At 42.6% G+C, this 21,479-nt stretch overlaps 1 protein-coding gene across 1 annotated transcript in view; it reads right to left on the bottom strand.

The window, feature by feature from the left end:
- The window catches only part of LOC144537696 (proton myo-inositol cotransporter-like), a 70,880-nt gene that overhangs the window by 6,607 nt on the left and 42,794 nt on the right, over nucleotides 1–21,479 (bottom strand). Inside the window, exons 5-6 of the mRNA XM_078281519.1 lie at nucleotides 2,064–2,227; nucleotides 1,852–1,972 (exon numbers count right to left, since the gene is read on the bottom strand). Of these exons, the coding sequence (XP_078137645.1) occupies nucleotides 1,852–1,972; nucleotides 2,064–2,227 (285 nt within the window). The remainder of the gene's footprint in view (nucleotides 1–1,851; nucleotides 1,973–2,063; nucleotides 2,228–21,479) is intronic.

Here is a 21,479-nt window from a genome sequence, read left to right as displayed (position 1 = left end):
TATACTAGCTCTACACTACGATACAAGAACAACGCTTCTTCTTTACTTTCACGTCTTCTACACCTACATGGGTCCTGACTGGTGATGACAATTACCTGGATTTAGCCTCAATCTTTTAGTACAATATCATGTATGTATCCATCAGTTGCCTGTTTAAGATCCCTTGCAGCACCCGATGATGAAATCATTTCCTGAAAATGGAATAACGCCTGAAAATGGGATAAATTTGCACTTTACCTGATGGAAAATGTGATAAGACCCAATAATGTAATAACAATAATATAATAAAATGTCCTGACTGATAATGTAATACCTTTCAGGTGGGTCAAACTGACGGATAATGTCACATTGTAAAAAAAAAAAAAAAAAAAAAACGTATGCTTTTTTTTTCCCCTCTGAAATGTAAAGCGTGCAAGTATGCAACGTTTATGATACTGTTAGTGTGATCAGTCAGCCTACTGAAAACACTAACATTTGACACTGATGTCATGTTTGTAAATGTAAACTCTCAGCTTGATGTCATTTGTCACACGGCTTTGTTAAATACTCGATTCCAATTGGTCATTTACAGCGTTGCCAAAGACCTATTGTTTCAAAAAGAAATTCTCAAAGAATTTTGAGAGGACAAACGGTAGCACCGTAAACTCTGTATGTGCCGTGCGAGAATGGAAAGTCTGACAGGCATAGCAACAGTAACTAAAGGTGCTTAGGGAATGTACACTTGTTCATTTATAGGTACCATATCTAAGAGATTGCATCATTTCCAGGGCAAGTAACCTATAGTCAAACCCCAATCGGAGACACCTTCAGAGTACAGTCCCATCCACAACAAGTATGAGAGGCCTGTGGTGGCTCTGGGGCTCCTACGATGCTGCTGTGGTCAGCAGGGGGGATGTGTGGGCTCGTATGGAGTAAAGTGAACTCAATGAAGCCACTACAGTGTGGTAAAAGCACTCATCTCTTCAAATTATTTCTGTGTTTGTGTGTGTTATAGTGTGTGGGTGCTGGACAGAGAGTCCATTAGGCGTTGTTTGTTGTTATGATGAAAGGCCGTCGTTACACATGGGTTTCATCTTGTGTCTGTGTAAGTGAGAGTAAATTTGGGACATAGAGGCATCTGATGTGTTGTTTCTAGGTGTGTGTGTGTGTGTGTGTGTGTGTGTCTGTGCCCTTTGTTGCTAATGGCAAATTGTACTGTAGCGGATTCAGTCCTAAGGTTTGGGAGATGATAAAAATCATACACACCAATATTTTTCAATTTAAAATCGAAATCGTGACACCCCAAGTAACGTATGTGTGAAAACTTGCAATAGCTTCACCGCAGATATCATTTTGGAATCGTTTTAAGCTCTCCACCACTGAGTGGGCTCTCCTGCACTCTGGATTGATATTCTGACACTGCAAAGTATTTTGCAGTGCTTTTACAAAGAGCAGAGGTGCTCCACGGTGAATAGCGGTCTTGCCATAACACTCTGTTTTCATCTATACCTGTGCATAATGTGACAAAATGTGAATAATGACACCTAATATCAGCCTCAGTGAAGAGGGGAATAAAACAGCAGAGTAATGCTCTGTTTTCCTTTGTATCTTTGAGATGGCAATTAGCAGAGGGAGTAATTTCAGGGCTTAAACCAAGCTATTTCAGGTCCTGAGAAGTTTTTATTTGGATTGTAACATCAGGATATGTGCTGAAACTTTTTTTGCTTGTGGTTTGTAATAAAGGTAGATGAAGTGTTGCTTGTTCCATAGCAGAGGAGCCAGCTTCATAAGCCAGTTTTCCAGCAGAAGTGGGTCCATTGTAGCTTAATGAATGCTACTTGGAACCAAAGTGAACACTGAGTATGTACTCACTGGTATTTGGAGCAGGTAGAGTTGGCCATTGATGGGTCTAACGGGTGGAAGGTGACAGGAGGACTGTGCTGGGCAGACATCAGAAAACCGATGGCCAGCAGACTCAAACTCAAACATGTACCTGTCGGGAAAATGATACACGTAGCATGCGAGCGTGACTGTTAGAACCTGTAGCCATCTCTATGGGATGTGGACATGTTTGAGTGACGTACCTATGATACTGCCCAAGGTGAGCTTCCTGCGCCCCACTCTCTCCACCAGCCACACTCCCAGCAGGGTGAACAGGAAGTTGGTGAGGGTGGTGAGTCCAGCCAGCCAGATCGCCAGCCTGTCGTCCCGCACTCCTGACATCTGCAGGATGGTGGCGCTGTAGTACCTGTGGGACACAAAGACAGAAAGAAAAATGATGAGTTAATGTCAACAAAAAAAACAACAATGTGTCCAGTTTAATAGTGGAAATTTGTCATTTTTTTTATACCAGATAAAGAGTAGCTAAATTAAAGGATCATTCAAACTTATTTTTTGGAGTTTTTGGACTTTCTTTCCTGTCAGTTATGATAACACTGTATTTACCAAAGTTAATGCTGAGATGTGGGAAAATGGCAATTTAATCCAATGGAGGCAACAAATACGCTAGCCGGATTATTTAAAAGGAGTAGTTCAACTACTACTACTTTTGGATAATAACGCTTATTCACTCTCTTGGCAAGAGTTAATTGAGAAGAGTTGGCTTTGTTCCGTTCAAACCAGCACCTGTAAAACCCATTAATATCTTGTTTGTTTAATTTGTACAAAAAGTAAAGTCTAAAAATGACCACAAGACAATGTACCCGACAATTTCTTGCCCAGCAGAGACTACACAAAGTTAATACTCCTGGCCAAGAAATAGTCCGGCACATAACCCTTCTAAAACAGCACATTGTTTTTACACCTCAGGTTTTTGCCGTTTCCCTGTGATTCCAGTCTTTATGCTAAGCTAAGCTAACTGGCTGCAGCTTCACATACAGACATGAGAGTGGTGTCGATCTTCTCATCAAACTTGCAGCCAAAAAAAAGAGAGCAAATGAGAGTATTTCCCAAAATGTTGACTAATACATATCTTTGCAGTAATAATACACGTCTCAAAACAATAAATGTGACATTATTTATTGGTTGAGACAAGTCAACAAACCAACCATAACCTCTCTTCTTGAGAGCCAAACACTCATCAACCAATCACAGCCTCTCTACGTTGAGTACCAGCCACTCATCGGCAGACAGTTAGCGATCAGCTATAAATAGTCTCCCCCCTCATTAGCCACTTTCAATCACTCCACCTCTCTTTTCCCCTCTCTCTCACTCTGTTCTCATACAGTGTAATTATACTTGCAATTCTGGCACCATGTGTCTCCAGATTACATCCAATCATCATCAACACGGCTCTAAACAGGCTGCAGTCAACAATACAGACACCTGCATGGGGTCCATGTCCCACTTCAATTATGATATCGTGTAACTACGATAGAGGGACAAAAACATGGACACAAGTACACATGATAGCCGCTCAAACACATACACCTGCAAGGACTCTATTCATGGTGCCACTTTTGAAAATAGTTTGCAAATACAAAGAAGGTGAAAAAAAGAAAAAAAAGAAAAAGTCTTCCCGCATTGTCTGCCTCTCTGTGTCTCCCCAGGCAACTCAGAATTAGCATTCTGCTTTTCATCTCTGCGAAAGAATTGTTATCCTTCTCTTGCTCTCTCACTTCCTCAAAACAAAGACATTAAATAGAGTAATTAGCATAATAACTCTTCACTTTTCTGCCATGGTATCCAGTCAGACAGGGCGAGAACAGAAAAAGAGATGAAATGCTGTGAAATTCTGGTTTTAAAAGCTTGACCTACACCAGCACAAGTTTTGGCACGTGACAAAAGTTAGACCGCTTTATTATCCATCTACAAACTTACAAACACATGGAAATGCACAGAAGAAATTAGTTGATTTTGGAGCAGCAGCGGGAGTAAAAGCACGATTTCTTCTCCCAGCAGTGCGGCCTGCTGTGTTCCATCTTCAGCCCTACATCTTTCTGATTACAGCACGCGCGCACGCGCACACACACGTTCTGACTTCAACTACTGTAAATAACAGCCTGGAGAAACAAAGTGATAATTTTTTCTGAACACTGTGAAGTGCATCTTGTGTTAAAAGCATCTCAGATATTGTGTCTCAGACTTAAAAAGTCCCCCAACAGACACTCAAGGGCTGAACTTGACCCCGTCTATTTCCTGAAAAAAGATGTAATCCTGCACCCTTTGTATACTCTGAGTCCTCCTGTGAAGTGAAGTGTTAAGTTGTTAGTCTAGTAAGAAGCCAGACGGCTTAATTGCTGTTAGGAGGACAAAAGAAAGCCTTGAAAAAAATGCAGTGTAATTTCTGCTTGTGCTAATTCCTTGTGTCTCCTTGCAGATCTGCAGAGAGCTTCGGGTTTGCTTATGAGCGTGCTTTTTTTTTTTTTTTGTTGCTCGTCATCTCACAGCGTTGAGGGGAAAAATTGTTGGAAACTTTGGTACGCAAGATCAATCCACGAAGAAGTGCTGCTGCTCAGTAGTCTCATCAATATTCTTTCCTAGATGAGAATGCATCATTATAATGGGTACACACACACACACACACACACACACAGAACATTGTGTGCTTAGTATTTATTTTTAGCATGTCGTTGTGTGGCTTTTTATTATTATTTTATTCTGGGAGTCTGTTTTGTTTGTATTTTCCTGCTAAGACGATGCACTTGAATGAGTTGTGTCTTTGTGGAACGCATTTAATTGGTGGTGACATAAACTGGCAATAAATCAAACTTCTTATGTCTTTGAATTTTGGGGTATTTTTCTCCAAGATTTAGTTTGCAGTGCTGCTGCTGCTGCTGCTCTAATAGAAAGTGACACCTCTCAGTCTGAAACACCCACTACCTGTCAACTATTATTAACACACACTGCAAACTGACGAGAAGTCCTCCTAGGCACTCATCCACCTGAATGAAACAGACCTCCAAGGTGTTCAAAATGTTTTATTTTTGATTTTTCCTTTTGATCTTCTAAGATCTTCTTTCACAGAAAAACTTAATTTATAATAACTGTAAGTGGCAGAAAAGGCAAGGTCATTATACAGTAACAGCGCGTTCACAGTGGAAATGGCTTTAATAAGAGGGTTTCTGAGGGGGCTTAGAGGTGAGTCTGCAGAGGACTGCATTTAGTCCAATTACCTGGAACCCTGGGACCCTGCAGTGATTTCAGAAACTGCACTGAGAGGATGGAAATGGAAAAATGCTGCAATTAGGCAGCCATTCAGTGCCTTTAAACTCTGAGGTTTAACTGACAGGTTGTTAGTGGCATGGTCCCCTGCTACATCCATGGAAATCCTGGTTGTTTTCATTCTGACAAAATGATGATTTCAATGATTAGTTTCTTTACTGTAGTTGACGCATGTTGATTAGTGCGTTCAGTTGATGTCGTGTTTGGTCGGAAGAAATCTACAGAATCGTAGCCACACAAAAGAATGAAACTGTTTTGACTACAGGCCTGGTCAAATCTGGATTAGAAACGGTAAAAACTTGTGAAATAAATTCATTCCAATGAAATAGTTGGGATCAGAGGATCTGCCCGAAGAGGTGAAATTAATCTGTGCAAACGCTCTGCAAATTTGGTGCCTTTGACCAATAGCAAGCAGCTTCGACAGTGCTGACCAGTGAGGGGATGGAGAGTCCAAAATAAAGGAAGCTGTCGTAGCTTATCAGCTGTGTTGCACCATTAACCTTTCCCTAGGCCTAAGCATCGCGGCAATTCTTTCTAAAAATATATTCATATAAAGCTCTATTTTTGGCGTTGTTTGATGACAATTCCATAAAAATCTTTCAGCATATTGTAATTCAAGTGGTCTGAGAGAAAACTCAACTTGGCTCGGTTTTCACTGCAGCTTTAAGATGTTTTTAAAACTAAAATGTGTTAAGCAGAAAACTCCTTTAAGGAATAACTTAGTTCGTAGTGCGTAGGTTATGTGCGTAACGTAGCGAGCCGAGAGAGAGGAAAAGAGAGAGCGAGAGAGAGATAGAGAGAGAGTGAGAGAGCGTGTGTGTGTGGGTTTGACGTTGAGTATGAAGTTAGCACAAACGTTATAGCTGTGAGCGTAGCAGTGCAGTGTGGGTACAGTTAAGGCTATTTGTCGTTGAATAAATGTCCCGAAGTTAGCGACAACTCACAGGCTGACTTAAGGTGGACTGACCTTTAAGGTGGACCAGCTATTCTCATTTTAGTGACAAACCGCTCCCCCATGTTTTGCTAAGATAATAGGCTAACAGGTTTGCTAATTGACAGTTAGCAAACTCGATAGCTGGAAGCGCTTATTATCCCTCTTCAATCAACCTTTTATGGAATGTAATTGAAAAGGGTGAACAAAATACCACGGGGACGTAAACAGAACAGTAGAGAGAACAAGGATTAGCGAGTTAACAGTTAGCTAGCCAGTCACAAACTTGCCCTGTGAGTAGTCACTAGGTCACCAAGTGTCTGGCCCCACCAATTTCCCATTGACGAGCACAGGTCATTTTGTGCTCTGACCTCTGCATAAAGCATAGATTTCCTAACTGGCAAATAGGTTATTAACCTTCCACATTTTATACTTTATATGTGAAACAGCCCTCAATAAGAGCAGCTATTATGACCACAGTGCCCTGTTATTAGAACCACAGTGCCCTGGTAATGATCCATGATTATCAGATTGTATCATAGTAATTTTAGTTTGATTAGACCTCCACAGAATGCTCATCTTCCCCCGTGCAGATAAAACACATACAGCAGAGAGACTGAGGGGAGTTTCACACTATTTCCCGCAGACACAAACATACGCACACGCACACACACACACACAAATACACACAGACACACCCACTTTCACAAACACACCCACTGTCTTTTACATAAGATGCCCTGCTGAGCGTCGGTGCGAAGCAAACACAAGAAGGTGTGATTTGGCACTGACCCCGGTCTAAAAATGGAAACATGGATCCACACTCCTGTCACGCTTCCATTCCAAACCTCTCATTCAGCACATTAAAAGAGAGTGACAACACAGACGTCAGCCCGGGAGAAAGGCATATGCAGCGGGAAAGAAGGCAAGGCAAGAGAAACTGAGACAGTGGTAGCTGTAGGGAGCAAATGGGTGAAGAGAGTGACAGGTGGAAGAGAAAATACGCATTTCACAAGAAGGTTTATGTATTTAGTTCTTGTATCGCATGCCACCAACCTGTCAGGTAGTCATTTATACCTATCACCAGATAAAAAAGTGGAATAAATCAAATCCCTGAAACCAGACTCTCTGTCAGTGTCTGCGTTACGCTTCCACTGAAAACTGAAATACAGAGATTGGCATTGGAGATACAGCAGACGAGTAAAACAAAATTAATACAGGCCCGATTGCTGTTTCTCATTCAGCTAATTTAAATAGATAACAGACATGTTTTCGCTTGACTTCATCTCCCTCTTGCATTCGATCGCTTCCCGCTGTTCTTAGTCCATTTCACATGGGCGGTGGTTGACTCATGGTTGACATTTGCTGACACATTACTGGAACGTCTTGGAGGCTGCTGACTCCTGGGAGTACGCAATGTGTGGTCTTAAAGGACCACAATGGGGGCATTTTTTAGCTACAAATCACAAATACTGCAAATATTTCTGCAAACCAATACAAAGTATTTTCGAAGAGTCGGCATAGTAAATACTTGCAGATTGTGCAGCGGCTACCGTTGGTTGTGGCTCGTTTTGTTCATGGCAAAATGAAAAAAAAGAGGAAAGCTCTATTGTCGTCACTTCTCATTCTGCAATGTTATATAAAATTGTATGATGCAGCACAGATAACCTTTTACTTCTGCCCATGAGACACTATGTAGAACTTTCATGGTCTAACTTAATTTCCATCCACCTGTTTTTATCCACAGTATACGCCCAACTCCTAATATTTACAAGAGTAGTGGACTGAAGCTTGATTGAAATGAAGGGATTTTGGTTCAAAATGTTGTTGTCATACATGCTGATATGACTAAGCTCTCAGAGGTCAGGGTGGCTGTTAGAGTGTACAAAGTATGTGTCTTTAGCCCCTTTCACACATGCACTGCAAACCTGAAATTATTAAGACATTACCCGGCGGAACTGTATGTGAGAACGCAAATGTCCAAATCAGTTGGATCGGACGTCAAACGGAGTTTACCCTGCCAGCTCCCTGGTACAAAGACATTCATAGGCGAGTGAATGGGCGTGTGTATGACGTTTCCATTATGCGCCTTGCAAAACTGGAAGTAAGCAAACATCCGAGGGTGAAGAAGAAGAAACGGTGATTTACACGCAAACGGCAACGGAAATGTCTAACTGGAGAAACGACGAGATTCGGGAAATTCTGGAACGTGCAAAAATCACTGGTATGGTACTTCAAAATCTACCAAAACCTCTCTTTTCATTCCAGAGAAAACAAAGGAAGCTGCCTGAAATATAGAGAAGGTCATGGTGCTGCTGGAGCAGTTAAGGATGAGTGATGGCAAACCTATACATGTGTGTGAGTGTGAAGGAGAGCTAAAAGGAAGGTTTCCTTTGTCTTTAAGACAGAACGCTCCAACAGAGTGCTACTTATTGACGGAGCACTGATCTAATTATGTAACTTAATAGTATTGATTTAAAGGAAGAGATCCACTGTAAGGCAACAAAGACGAGGAGAGGAGATTGAGCGAAACAACAAACAAGTGTGTGTGGTGTAAGTGGACAAGTAGTGAGTGAGTGAGTGGGTGCAAATGAACAAGCGAGCACTTGTATGAGTGAGTGACCGACTCACTGAGTAAGAGACAAAGTGACGAGGTGTAAGAGCGGAGAAACAGAAGGAGGCGGGGGGAAAGCGATAAAAGGAGAGAAGGGAGTAAGTGAGAAAATGATGGAAAGGCGAGAGGAAGAATAAATAGTAGAAGGAAGAATGCGGGTGTGAAAACAAGAACAAATGACAGACAGGAAAAGATGTGGCTGGAAAAACAGAAAGAGAGAGACACAGAGAGAGATGGAGATTCTCATGGGAAGTGGCCTATTTTTTCAAATTAATGCATACGAACACAGAGCTGCATCACATTTATGCTCTGGAATAAAAACGCTTAGTACACTGCAGATGCGATGTTCTGATTCAGAACTACACACAAACAGTCTATCATCATCACAGAAAGGAAACTTTGCTGACCCCCAAGAAGTGGCAAAATTAACACACATATCAACAAACACAAGGCAAAAACTAAGCAGCAGCAACACCAAAAAGCATATTTACTACTCTAAATAAAATAAAATGTCAGGGTTGCAAAAAGTAAAAAAATAAGGGCCAGGCTGGTGTGTAAACTGTTAGTTCCCCAGCTACAGTAGTTTACTAGCTAGCCCTGGGAAGCCTTTTTCCATCGCTACTGTTTAAACTATCTAATAGAGGAGACACACCAGCCAGATAATCGGCCGTCGGACAGTCCGGCGAGGTCGGTGACTCAGGTCTGTTCGGTGTGTCCCGTGCCGTCGGCCGTCCGAACATGTTCAGTCTGGAGACATGGCAGTCGGGGCTCGCCCGGAAATGGGGAGCGGATGAGCCGCTCAAAATCTGACGAAAATCATTTAAACTGACCTTTGTTGATCTGAAATGAAGACAGATTCAGAAACTGCACGGCCTATTTCTCGCTCAAAATGTTTTCAGAAACACGTTTCGGTGAACTATTTTAGTACAATATGAGCTCGTATTCTGAACAAGCCGCCATGACAGTCTGGCTGTGAATTTCCAGAGAAAAAATAACCACGTGACGCGTTCGTCCAATCAGCTGCCGGTTTTCATTTTCTGGGAAATAATCAGACTGTTACTGGAAACAATACAGAGCAGCGCCGCCTGCTGCTGCTATGGAGACGTATTACGTTTCGCGTACGCGCAGAGTGTACGCTCAAGTCGGCGTCGCCTCAGTGTCTTCTGAGGCACCTTTTGGACCTCGGGGACCCGACTGATCAGTCCGACTGCCTTTTCTGCCGACGGTCGGCCCGTCTGGTTGGTGTGTCAGGGCCCTGCACACAGACACAGGAGTTCTCAATATATTCACTGATTGCACCTCTGCTCAGGCTGAAGTTAGGAAGAGCAATGCTGGCAAAAGGCCTTTCTCACTGCAGACAGACTTGCTATAGTAGGAAAAGCACAGGTGTTACTAATAACACTAACGATGGCTCTGTTCTATTCAAGTGTGTGTGTTGCCCAGTGAGAGTGACAGTGAGCCAGAATGCTCAAAGCAGCTGAATGAAATTCAGCCATCGTACTAAATGTCTTCGTGAAAAAGGCCTATTATGTGAGGATACTGGACTCCACATACTTATAATCCAAATGATAAAAGTGTGAGTTACCCTGCTCTAAAAGGTGCACACACAACTAACGAGACTGAGGGAGATGTCAAGCAAGCCCACTGTGTACACACCCATAGCACTAGGCTCGTTCGAGATGAGCCAGGTCTGCGCAGAATCGATCACCAGCGATCACCGCCCAATGCGTGGCGGTTAGATTTGTGTCCGACTTGATCCCGACTCGCTCCGACGTCACGCACGCGTGGTCAACGATAACCTCGCGAGATCAAGGCGGCCGCAGGTTTGAGACGCGGGCAGCGCAGTTGCTTTTCACCGACTGCAAGACACAGGCGGACCCAGGGCATGCTGGGAAACGCCTGCCTCTCAGCTGATCTAACAGCTGATTGGTGCAGAATCGACTCAACATGACGTTTTATATAAACTTTTTATTGATTTTGAATTGGATTTTAACTATTTGTCTGATTTAAAGGCTTATTCTGTACAAGCCACATGTGTGGCTGATAGTGACGTTTAGAAGTCAGAGAGACTAAATCTGTTCAGATTACGGATCATCTACAGTCTGTTGTTTAACATCAGCAACAGATCGCATGTAGAGCATTTTGACAGCTACTCTGTCATAATAAAAACAACTGGAGACTGTGTACAAGCTGATATATGGGTTAAATCGGAGTCGGAACACAGTGTTTCTGTCACTTCCTGTTCAGCCTGAAGGCTGCTGGAAACGGCTGGAAACTGTCCGACTTGAGAGCGGATTTTTGCTCTCGTCCACTTTACAGGCGAGACGCAGTTCATCTCGAAAGAGCCTACTGAGAAGAGATCTAATCAGGCAATCTAAGTGAAAACACCTGTGTGGATGAATCTAAAATAACTCAAAATGAGCATCAGTCTTTCAGATGTTGTGCTATCATTTCTCTGTGTTATACATGGCTTTCTGAATTATACAAGACTGTGTCTGCATTTGCTTTATCTGTATTATACGCATTTTTAAATGCCACTCCATCCACAGAATAAGCATGCTTCACAAATGACATCTTGCTATTAAGCAAATGAGATGTTTGTGCTGAAGTGAGGGGTAATGTGTTTCTGTGTGCATTTGATTAGAGAGAAAATTAGAATATTTCTCATTAAGGAGGATCTCACTGCAACTCCATTGGAGACAGTGGAGGAGGTTGGCATGATTAAGCTGCTTATGAACGCTTGAAAACATACAAACACACACACACACACACACACGGGAACACATTACAAAACAACTAGATGTTGGCATTTCTCTCAACATGCGCACAACACACACACACAGAGAGAGAGAGAGAGAGAGAGAGAGAGAGAGAGAGTGGGCTCTGCCAGCAACTTGAAGTCTTGCCAGCAGAGGGACCATGTAAAAACTGGCGTTTCATGACATTTCTAACATGACATTTGACTGTAGGACCATCTGCGAGGGCCAACTGGCCTGTGTCAACAACAAAACACCTAACTGCCTACTGACAACACACATTATATCATGTCCTGTCCTAACATATTACCGAATAACATATCATCTGCATTTATAATATAATAAATACATACAATATAACACCACATGCAGTGTTTGCTTTCTCAAGACGTGGAAATCTTTTTTTGTCCTTTTTATATTATAGAATTAAACTAATATCATACCACATGTCCCACAAACAGACTGTGTATGGTTCCAGGCATTAGTTGTTCCAGGGTAGCATACAATGTTAGCATACTACCGTCCAGGCGTAAGCTCATGCTGGCTGTAGGAAGGGTAATAAGGGTAAGAAGGGAAATGCACAAAAGCTACTTCCACCAGAAAAGTTGAAAAAGTAGCCAAGGACAATGCAGAAATATAGATAAACTAAGCACATGCACAGAAAACCTGGGTTGGAAAACAAGATGCCAGTCGGTCTCCTGATAATGTGAGAATGTTAGCTTGGTACAAAGCTAACTACCCAAAGAATTACCCCCCCAGTGGCTGACATTTGTATGCAATGTCTAAAACACTTGGGAGCAGCACTTAGCTTGTAGCATTTTATCGTGCCAACAATCGTTATTTTCTTCACTGTCTGTACCCAGCCAGATTATCTTCCATTGTTGTTTTCTTTTGCAATATTATGTAGTTTTTCAACAAAATAGCTTTTTCTTCCACTTTGGGTTTTTTCCTGATTAATAACTGATCTTGATCTTCTACCTCCTGTAGAGCTAGGCGAAGGATAGTCTATATCCACGACGTTCCACTTCCGGGATTGCCCCGGTGCCGTCAGAAATTCAGCCAGATGTCACTCTTTTCAGCCAGATGTCCATTACCTTTCTCTTTCTTTGTGTTGGCATTCTAAACTCCAGTTGATTTCTGAGGACTATGGTTAACTGCTCCTCAGATCTCTGCAGGGTAAATCCAGACAGCTAGCTAGACTATCTGTCCAATCTGAGTTTTCTGTTGCACGGCTAAAACAACCTTTGAACGTACACACGTTCCACCAAAACAAGTTCCTTCCCAAGGCTATTTTGTAGCGGCACCGGGGCTCCGTCCGGCGCTTAGCGTCGCTCTAGACGATTGTGATTGGTTTAAAGAAATGCCAATAAACCAGAGCATGTTTTTCTCCCATCCCGGAATGCTGTGTAGACTAGCCAGACCCTCCTCCGCAGCGCTGTGGAGGAAGGTCTGGCAATGGAGGCTAGGCGAAGGAAGACACACCTGGTCTTTCTCCAATTACTTCCTTGTCTTCCCTACTGATGCAATTTTCATGCCATAAACAGTAGCCTGACCTCACAAGTACAAAACAAACAATAAGTTGAGTGCAGCTAATAAAAACCCTGATAGTTTATTACTCTAACATGACAGAAATACATGTCTCAGAAATAATAATTCGGGAAAGTTAGCAGTGTGAGTGTATGCATAATATACTGTATATATGTACACCTTTTGTTCGTATATTTATTATGTTTGTTACAAAATGTACAAAAGGAGCAGCAAAAAAGAACATGAAAGAACAGTTTTTTTCCCCGTCTGTACTCTTTGTCCCTTTATCGGTCTTCCTTTATAAATCTATCTCACCCTCCCTCTGCCTGTCATCTGGATTGATCCCGCTCCACACCTTCCTCCACCCCATCACCATCAATGTCATCTCTCCCTCCACCCTGTTCTTCTTTCCTCTGTCCTACCCTATCTGTCCCTTTTTCCTTCCTTCTTCTGCTCAGTTCATCTCTCGCCGCATTCTTTCCCCTGTTTCCTCTCTCCGCTTTGGCAACACAGTCCACTGACCCGCCCTGACAAGATCCAAACACACAGCATTCCCTGCCAGCCCATGGTGACCTTTACATGCTAGATTATGTGGCTAATTCAATCAAAATGATCTAGTGGCTAAGGGGGAGGGGGTGATATCTAATTTGACCCACTGCTGTACCACATTTCTCCACATTTAGGACTGAACAGAGAGGGAAAGGTGGATAAAGAGGAAGAAAAATAGTTGAGATAGAAGTACCATTGTAGAATGCATCCGTGTATTCATCTTTATACCCATCCATCCCTTCAGCTGTTGGCAGGCAGTCAGGCGGGGAGGCATTAAGGGACACCAATTCATGCGGGCAGAAAGACAAGCAGACCAGAGACACCACCCAACACCTCTTTGGTTCCTGAGAGATGTATTATTGACAAATACATCTCTCATCACACCGGCTTCGCTGACCGGAGTGTGTGTGAGTTTGTGTGTGTGCGTGAGGGCAGGGAGGTTATTCATATAACAACCAGAAAGAGAGCGAGTCCAGAAAGAGTGTGCCTGACATATGAGTTCAAATCAACCTGCTGTAAAAAAGGTTTTTTACTTTTTTGTAGTGTTCGGTGTGTGACCATGTGTACTCACATATGTAGCTGTTGCAATATTCTGCACAGTTCAGTTCAAATCAGGTCTATGGTCATAAAAAAAGCCTTTGATTTGCTGCCGGCAACAAGCCCCTTAGCCAACATGACTGTTTCTGCAGGATTTTCATCATTAATCACATAAATCAACCATACCATAGACTAGGTAGATGGTCAGCTAGCTACCAATTACACCTTTTTATAGCCATGTGTGGCTCTATGGATTTCTTGAGAAATTTACTATTCCATGGATTATGTCGCCCCCAGAATGATTTGAAATAACTTGGTGGCCCCTTTACCTTTCACATAGTATATTTAGGTCACTTTTTTGATTTGTGTTAAGACTAAAAATCTGCAAAACTGATGACATTCCCATCAGCCTCAGCTGGACTTGGTGTTTACTGCTAATCAGCAAATGTTAGCATGCTAACATGTCAAACTAACTTGTAGAAATTTTACCTGCGAGAGAGGATGTTAGCATTGCCATTGTGAGCATTTGAACCTTTTTACGTTAGCATTTAGCTCAAACCACCAGAATGCCTAATTACAGCCTCAGAGAGCCGCTAGCATGGCTGTAAACTCTTACGCCAAACTTTTACTGTCCGTCTGCGAGAATGCACAAAGGTCTGCAAGAAGTAAATGTCATCACCAGAGGCTATACGTGTAAGCTCTATGTGGAGGTTTGCGTACCACCATTTTTTTGTTTGCTACAAGTGGTTGCGTATTGATCTACTGCGTGTGAAACACGTAGTAGTATCAGAGACGATTTAGAACCGAGACGCCCCAACTCAGAGTAATTTCCTGTATCTGTGTTACGTGGGCCCTGCCACTGCCACGCCTCTTTAGGAGACCAGCGGGCGGGTCCTGAGTGTGTTGATTCCAATGGGAGAAGTGAACGTGAACACAGATTATGACCGATTCTTTTGCCACGTAGTCACCAAAGTAAACATTGGACCCATTCTTCACAGTCCACATATCTCTAAAACATTCTGACACTTAAACAACATTTTTATTTTGCTACATTACTCCGTCTGGCGTCAATAAACCAGAGCACGTTTTTCTCCTGTTCCGGAATGCAGTGTGGACTAGCGCTGCACTAGCTGCACAGCGCTGTGGAGGAAGGTCTGGCAATGCGAGACTAGGAGAAAATTAACTTTGTTTGAGATCTGTTTCTTTCTCAGGAACAAACTTTCGCGAGATCTGGCAACACAGATAAGCTAACGTCAACTAACGTTCGTTAGTCGTTAACTAATCTCTGTGATGCTAAATATGTCTTTTAGCTGTGTGAATATCTAATGTTATGGATTGAGTGAGTCATTTTAGCCACGTCTGCTAATTATTTGTAATTGGATGCAGTGGTTGTGTGTTTTACTGGAGTATCCCTGCTGAACCAAGAGTTTGGACGACATTCATCTGAACTCGTCTGCATAAACGCATGTAATTAGACAGCATTTTGCCACCACTGCACACAGGAAAGTGTGCGATGTGGACCTGCACCAAGTGTAATTTGCAAGCAAGTATGCAGCTGAACAAGCACTAATCATCCGACTGGCATCTTTGAGTGACTTAGGGTAAGGATCTCAGTAGGGACACTGTGTGATGAGCGACCGCTGGATTCACATCTCTCCAATGAAAGTGGTCTGGCTCCTCTACTTTCAGCCTCTCCCTACCAACTCGAACAAGCAAAGTGTTGCTGCCATTGCGAAACCTGTTTTCCTGGCCGAGAGCCACGCAGAACTGTTTCGGCCCACGAACTGCCTTGGTGGAAAAGGGGTCACATGTGTCACAATTTTCTCTTTCTGACAGTCCGCCGCCTCTCTGTGCACCTGAGCCACCCAATTAAAAACATGTGGGGACTACGAGGGATCAAAAATAATAAAATATCTACTGAACTTTTGCCCCAGGACAAATTCCGAAAAAAAGAAATGTTCAATCAATTAGGCTATACTATTATTACATTTTACAGTATGTTTCAATAATATAATTCAATTTCCAATTCAATTTTATTTATAGTGTCAAATCATAACAGCAATTATCGCAGGACACTTTACAGATAGAGTAGGTCTAGACCACACTCTATAATTTACAAGGACCCAACAATTCCAGTGATTCCCCCAAGAGCATGCATGAATGCGTAAGTGCGACAGTGGCGAGGAAAAACTCCCTTTTAGGAAGAAACCTCGGACAGACCCAGGCCCAATATAGTAGATACAGTTTTTGCAACACTCATCTGAATATAAAACTCACGACTTCTACACTAAAGTTGACAGCGTTGACCATGGCACCACATGTACCATAAACTGAAACTGGAATCTGGAAGTCTCATGTGTTTCGACGTTTACTGGAACGAACAGGGCCTCATCGTGGAACACTGTATCCAGGTCTCATAATACACCCATGGCTCGGTACAAGACAGTGAGTCACACTGAGATGTCTACGTTAACTGCTGTTTTGATCGAATAATGTCGGATTGAACACATTCCTGTGAGATCACAGTGACATATCAGGAGTCCCCTCAATTATCTCCAAGTGTATTTGACAGACTGGGATTATACAGACATTTCTCGGATGCAGCAAGTGAGTCAGATCTGAGAGGGCAGACCTGAGGACAACTATTTCAAATGGTTTGTTAGTTTGTCAAGGTTTTATTGGTTGAGCTGGCTGTTCGATTCCAACTTCAGTTGCATTTATTCCCTTGCTGACGACCAAAGGACTCACTTCTTGTTGGAACTTTTACTTCAAGGAGAGGACTTCAAGTGGGACAATGTGTCAATATGAACTCAAATGTACCATTTGTGTGAGCATATTTGACAGAGAGAAAAGAAATCTGTAAACGTCATCAATCCGCTCCTGTCAAGTTCCCAACTTCTCTCAAGACTGTTAGAGCAGAGTGACAGACAATATGTGCTTGCTAGTTTGGTTTGCAAATTAATATTTCTTGCCAGTCTGCCAGCTCACTCTCACTGCCCTTTTCCTTCTTTCTATGAGCCAGCCCGGTGGTTTAATCAAGAAAAGCAGCTGCGGACAGGGATAGCGGGGCTTGTCTCTAAGCCCAGCTGATTTACTGGCTCCCAACACCTCCTTTATATCTCACCGGCTAATAGGGCTAGCCTGGCTGCTTCACACGGGAACAAAAAGGCAGGTGGTGAACAGACCGGCTGGCAAAGTATACAGAGCTAAGCAGCACGCAGGATGAGCGAAAATAATGCTGGAAAAAAACAAAACGCTCAGCACAGATGTGGATGGAAGAAATTACCGTGCAGAAAATACACCAGATTGAACACAGACAAGAACCAACAATCCCGCTTTCAATTTTCAACTTTCACCTTTTCATCCCCCCAAATTAGCTCGTATATGCAGGTTTTAGGAGATAGACTCCTTTCAGCTTTGCCAGTAGATATTGTAATATAGTATTTTCCTTTGGGTGTGTCACGTTCAACGTCACAAACATGCCGGAAACTACAATATAATCGGCTAATACGTACATACAGTATGTTACGATGCAGCGAAGTTACATACATTTAATATGGTAAACCCTGATCTATTCTACAAGTGCAATCACTCCAAAGGGGACTCTGTTTCATTGTTTGTGGGACTGTAATACAATTCAAGACTTCTGGAAAGAGGTAGCGCAAATGATATTTCAAATAGTGTATGTAAATTTGCCTCTCCATCCCAAAGTATTTATCCTGGGGTTGTACCCAACTGATCCTAATTTTAAAGAGGTAAAAAAATACTTATTGACGATTGATTTCTCTTGCTTGGAAAAGTGTGAATAGGCCTAGTATGGTCGGTGGCTTTAGGGAAATGTCTTCTTGCCTAACAATGGAAATGGAATGGAAAACATATATGGTTAAGGATAGACAAGATACTTTCAAACAGGTTTGGGGACCATTCTTGGACGTTGTTGAACAAAACAATAGGGGTGGTGTTCTGGCAAATGAGGGGAATTATGAGTAATTTAGTATTTTTCATGCAGCAGAGAGGTTTATATTGGCTTGCGACACTGATTTGTTACATGTTCCAAAGATATCTTATGAGAAGAGATCAGACCAAAGTGAAAGGTCATTTTTTTTGTATTAAGTCCTCATAATTTGTGTTTTCATTTGATATAAATGTCGTCTGGATTTGTATTTTTTATTTTTTGTCTGTTGCTGTGATTGCTGTCTTTGGTTTTTCAGGCTCTGTCTACATTTTTGTATGTCTTGGTTTAAATGAAACTCAATAAAAAAAATAAAAAAAACCATGCCTGAAAACAGGGTAAGTAAACAATAGAAGGCAGCATAGAGGCCAGTGACAATTTTCTGGTCTTATATTAGTTATTCAGTCTCTCTTTCAAACACTGCCAACTCATCTGGACAATGTTTGAGTGCTGCTTGCTGGACACCTCTCATAATTGCAGAGTCATTTCTCCCGGGAATGCATTGGAGGATTGTAACCTTTCCCGCTGAAGACAAAAGCCAGATGTTGATGGGTTTTTCATCAAGTGGGAAAGGGGCTTTAGTGACCTGGGTCAAATGTTACATTTTCTTAGTTGTCCTGGTGTTCTTGCTATTTCTTACATCTGTCTGCTGCTTTAAGGCTGCATTAATTATAAGCTCCTTCAATTTCACATGCCCAGTCTCTGATGTCTGCATTCTGATCCTGGTATTCCACATTACAACCATGATGTGATGATGTGTTCAAATTTCACTGCACAAACCAACTCCATTGTGCTTGTTAACAGTAATCAGCTCCACAAAGGTGTTTTCTCTCCTCGTGCTACGCTCATGTCAGGTCAGATGAATGGGAAAGATGGAAAAGATTCCCATGGTTACGACTTTCGTGAGCATTCACTTCACAGGACATCTCAGGCACAGTTGAGTTGGTCATGTGAGAGTTAAAAATAGTGTGCATTAACAATATAACATTGTGTTTATTTTAGGCTGTCAAATCCATTTTTTTTAATCGCGATTAATCGCTGAATGTCTATATAAGGCGTAATGTGTGACGGACCTGCCTTCCCATTGGTTGAAAACATAAACAAAGGCATCATGGGAGATCCCCTTGTCGGTAGCACCTACTGTCTATGGGTAGCACGGAGTTAGCGGCAGAAATGACCGAAAACGTGATGAATTATGGACATCAAGTGGATAAATCTTGGATGTAACAGTTTGGATTTAATGCTCAACAACCCCGAAAAAAAGGCACAAGTTCCAGGCTGGATAGAAAATCACCTGTAAAGGCTAGAAAGACACCAAAGACACGTGACGGCTAACTCGTTAGCTTTTAGCTGCAGCAATCAGTAAGTCTCTACGTTTAACTGTTATTAAATGATCTAAATATGAATCAGAGGTGCCGTTTGGGATCGTGGACGAGCCTTTAGGGTTCTGATTCTGACATTTGGGTCGGACTTGCGTTTATTTTTGTCAGTGTTTTAACCGCTTGAGGTGGGTTAGCCTACTACTAATGTTTAGCGTCATCTCAGCCTCGAAAGCAAACAAACATACTGTTGTGCTGTTCTTTCTCTACTAATGCAGCATCTATTCAACAAATTAATATGTACTGTATACATACCTTTTTGCTGTCGATGCTTTAAACGCGCATCTGATGTCAGCCTTCTCCGCACAGCATGTGCTCTCCGTGCAGCGCGCAGTAACACGTGTCGAAAATAAACAACACGAGGCATCAGTGATAGTTTTTATTTCGCCTCTAGAGGCCGCTATTGTAATGCATGATGCCAGCAGACCCTTCTCAGCTCTCGCGTACTGTGTAATGAATGACAGCGCGCGCTTCTCAGCCGCTCCAGCAACGGACGCAACCATCGGTATGGATTTTTGCCGATAACGATAGTTCCACCAATCAACTATCGGTGCCGATTAATCGGCAAAACCGATGAATCGGTCGACCTCATGTGTCAATATGAACTCAAATGTGCCATTTGTGTGAGCATATTTGACCAAGAGAGAAAAGAAATCTGTAAACGTCGTCAATCCGCTCCTGTCAAGTTCCCAACTTCTCTCAAGACTGTTAGAGCAGAGTGACAGACAATATGTGCTTGCTAGTTTGGTTTGCAAATTAACATCTCTGTGCCAGTCTGCCCAGCTCACTCTCACTGCCCTTTTCCTTCTTTCTATGAGGCCAGCCCCGGGCGGTTGATCAAGAAGAAAAGCAGCTGCGGACAGGGATGGCGGGGCTTGTCTCCTAGGCCCAGCTGATTTACTGGCTCCCAACACCTCCTTTATGTCTCACCGGCTAATAGGGCTGGCCTGGCTGCTTCACTGCGGGAACAAGGCAGGTGGTGAACAGACCCGGCTGGCAAAGTATGCAGAGCCAAGCAGCACGCAGGATGAGCGAGAAAATAATGCTGGACAAAAGCGCTCAGCACAGATGATGGATGGAAGAAATTACCGTGCAGAAAATACACCAGATTGAACACAGACAAGAACCAACAATCCCGCTTTCAATTTTCAAGACTTTTCAGGGACGTTAGTTGTAGTTAAAAGTCCATGTCTGCCACACCTCAGTATGTCATGCCTTACTCAGCTGTGCCCTGCTGCCAGACCACTGCTGCACCTGTCGCTTTTTACGTTTCTAGCACAGATTAGTCGTTACATGACAGGTTTAGCGAGATTAGACTCTGTCACGTGCAGTAGTGAGTATTTCCTTTGGGTGTATCGTCACGCTTTCAACGTCACAAACATGCCGGAAACTACAATAGTAATCGGCTAATACGTACATATCAGTATGTTACGATGCAGCGAAGTTACATTACATTTCAATTGGTAAACCCTGGAACAGTCCGCCGCCTCTCTGTGCACCTGAGCCACCCAATTAAAAACATGTGGGGACTACGAGGGATCAAAAATAATAAAATATCTACTGAACTTTTGCCCCAGGACAAATTCCGAAAAAAAGAAATGTTCAATCAATTAGGCTATACTATTATTACATTTTACAGTATGTTTCAATAATATAGTAGATACAGTTTTTGCAACACATCTGAATATAAAACTCACGACTTCTACACTAAAGTTGACAGCGTTGACCATGGCACCACATGTACCATAAACTGAAAGTGGAATCTGGAAGTCTCATGTGTTTCGACGTTTACTGGAACGAACAGGGCCTCATCGTGGAACACTGTATCCAGGTCTCATAATACACCCATGGCTCGGTACAAGACAGTGAGTCACACTGAGATGTCTACGTTAACTGCTGTTTTGATCGAATAATGTCGGATTGAACACATTCCTGTGAGATCACAGTGACATATCAGGAGTCCCCTCAATTATCTCCAAGTGTATTTGACAGACTGGGATTATACAGACATTTCTCGGATGCAGCAAGTGAGTCAGATCTGAGAGGGCAGACCTGAGGACAACTATTTCAAATGGTTTGTTAGTTTGTCAAG

Source organism: Sander vitreus, chromosome 23 (genome assembly GCF_031162955.1).
Source record: "Sander vitreus isolate 19-12246 chromosome 23, sanVit1, whole genome shotgun sequence".
NCBI classification, from domain to species: Eukaryota; Metazoa; Chordata; class Actinopteri; order Perciformes; family Percidae; genus Sander; species Sander vitreus.
This window is presented reverse-complemented; position numbering and strand designations above follow the sequence as displayed.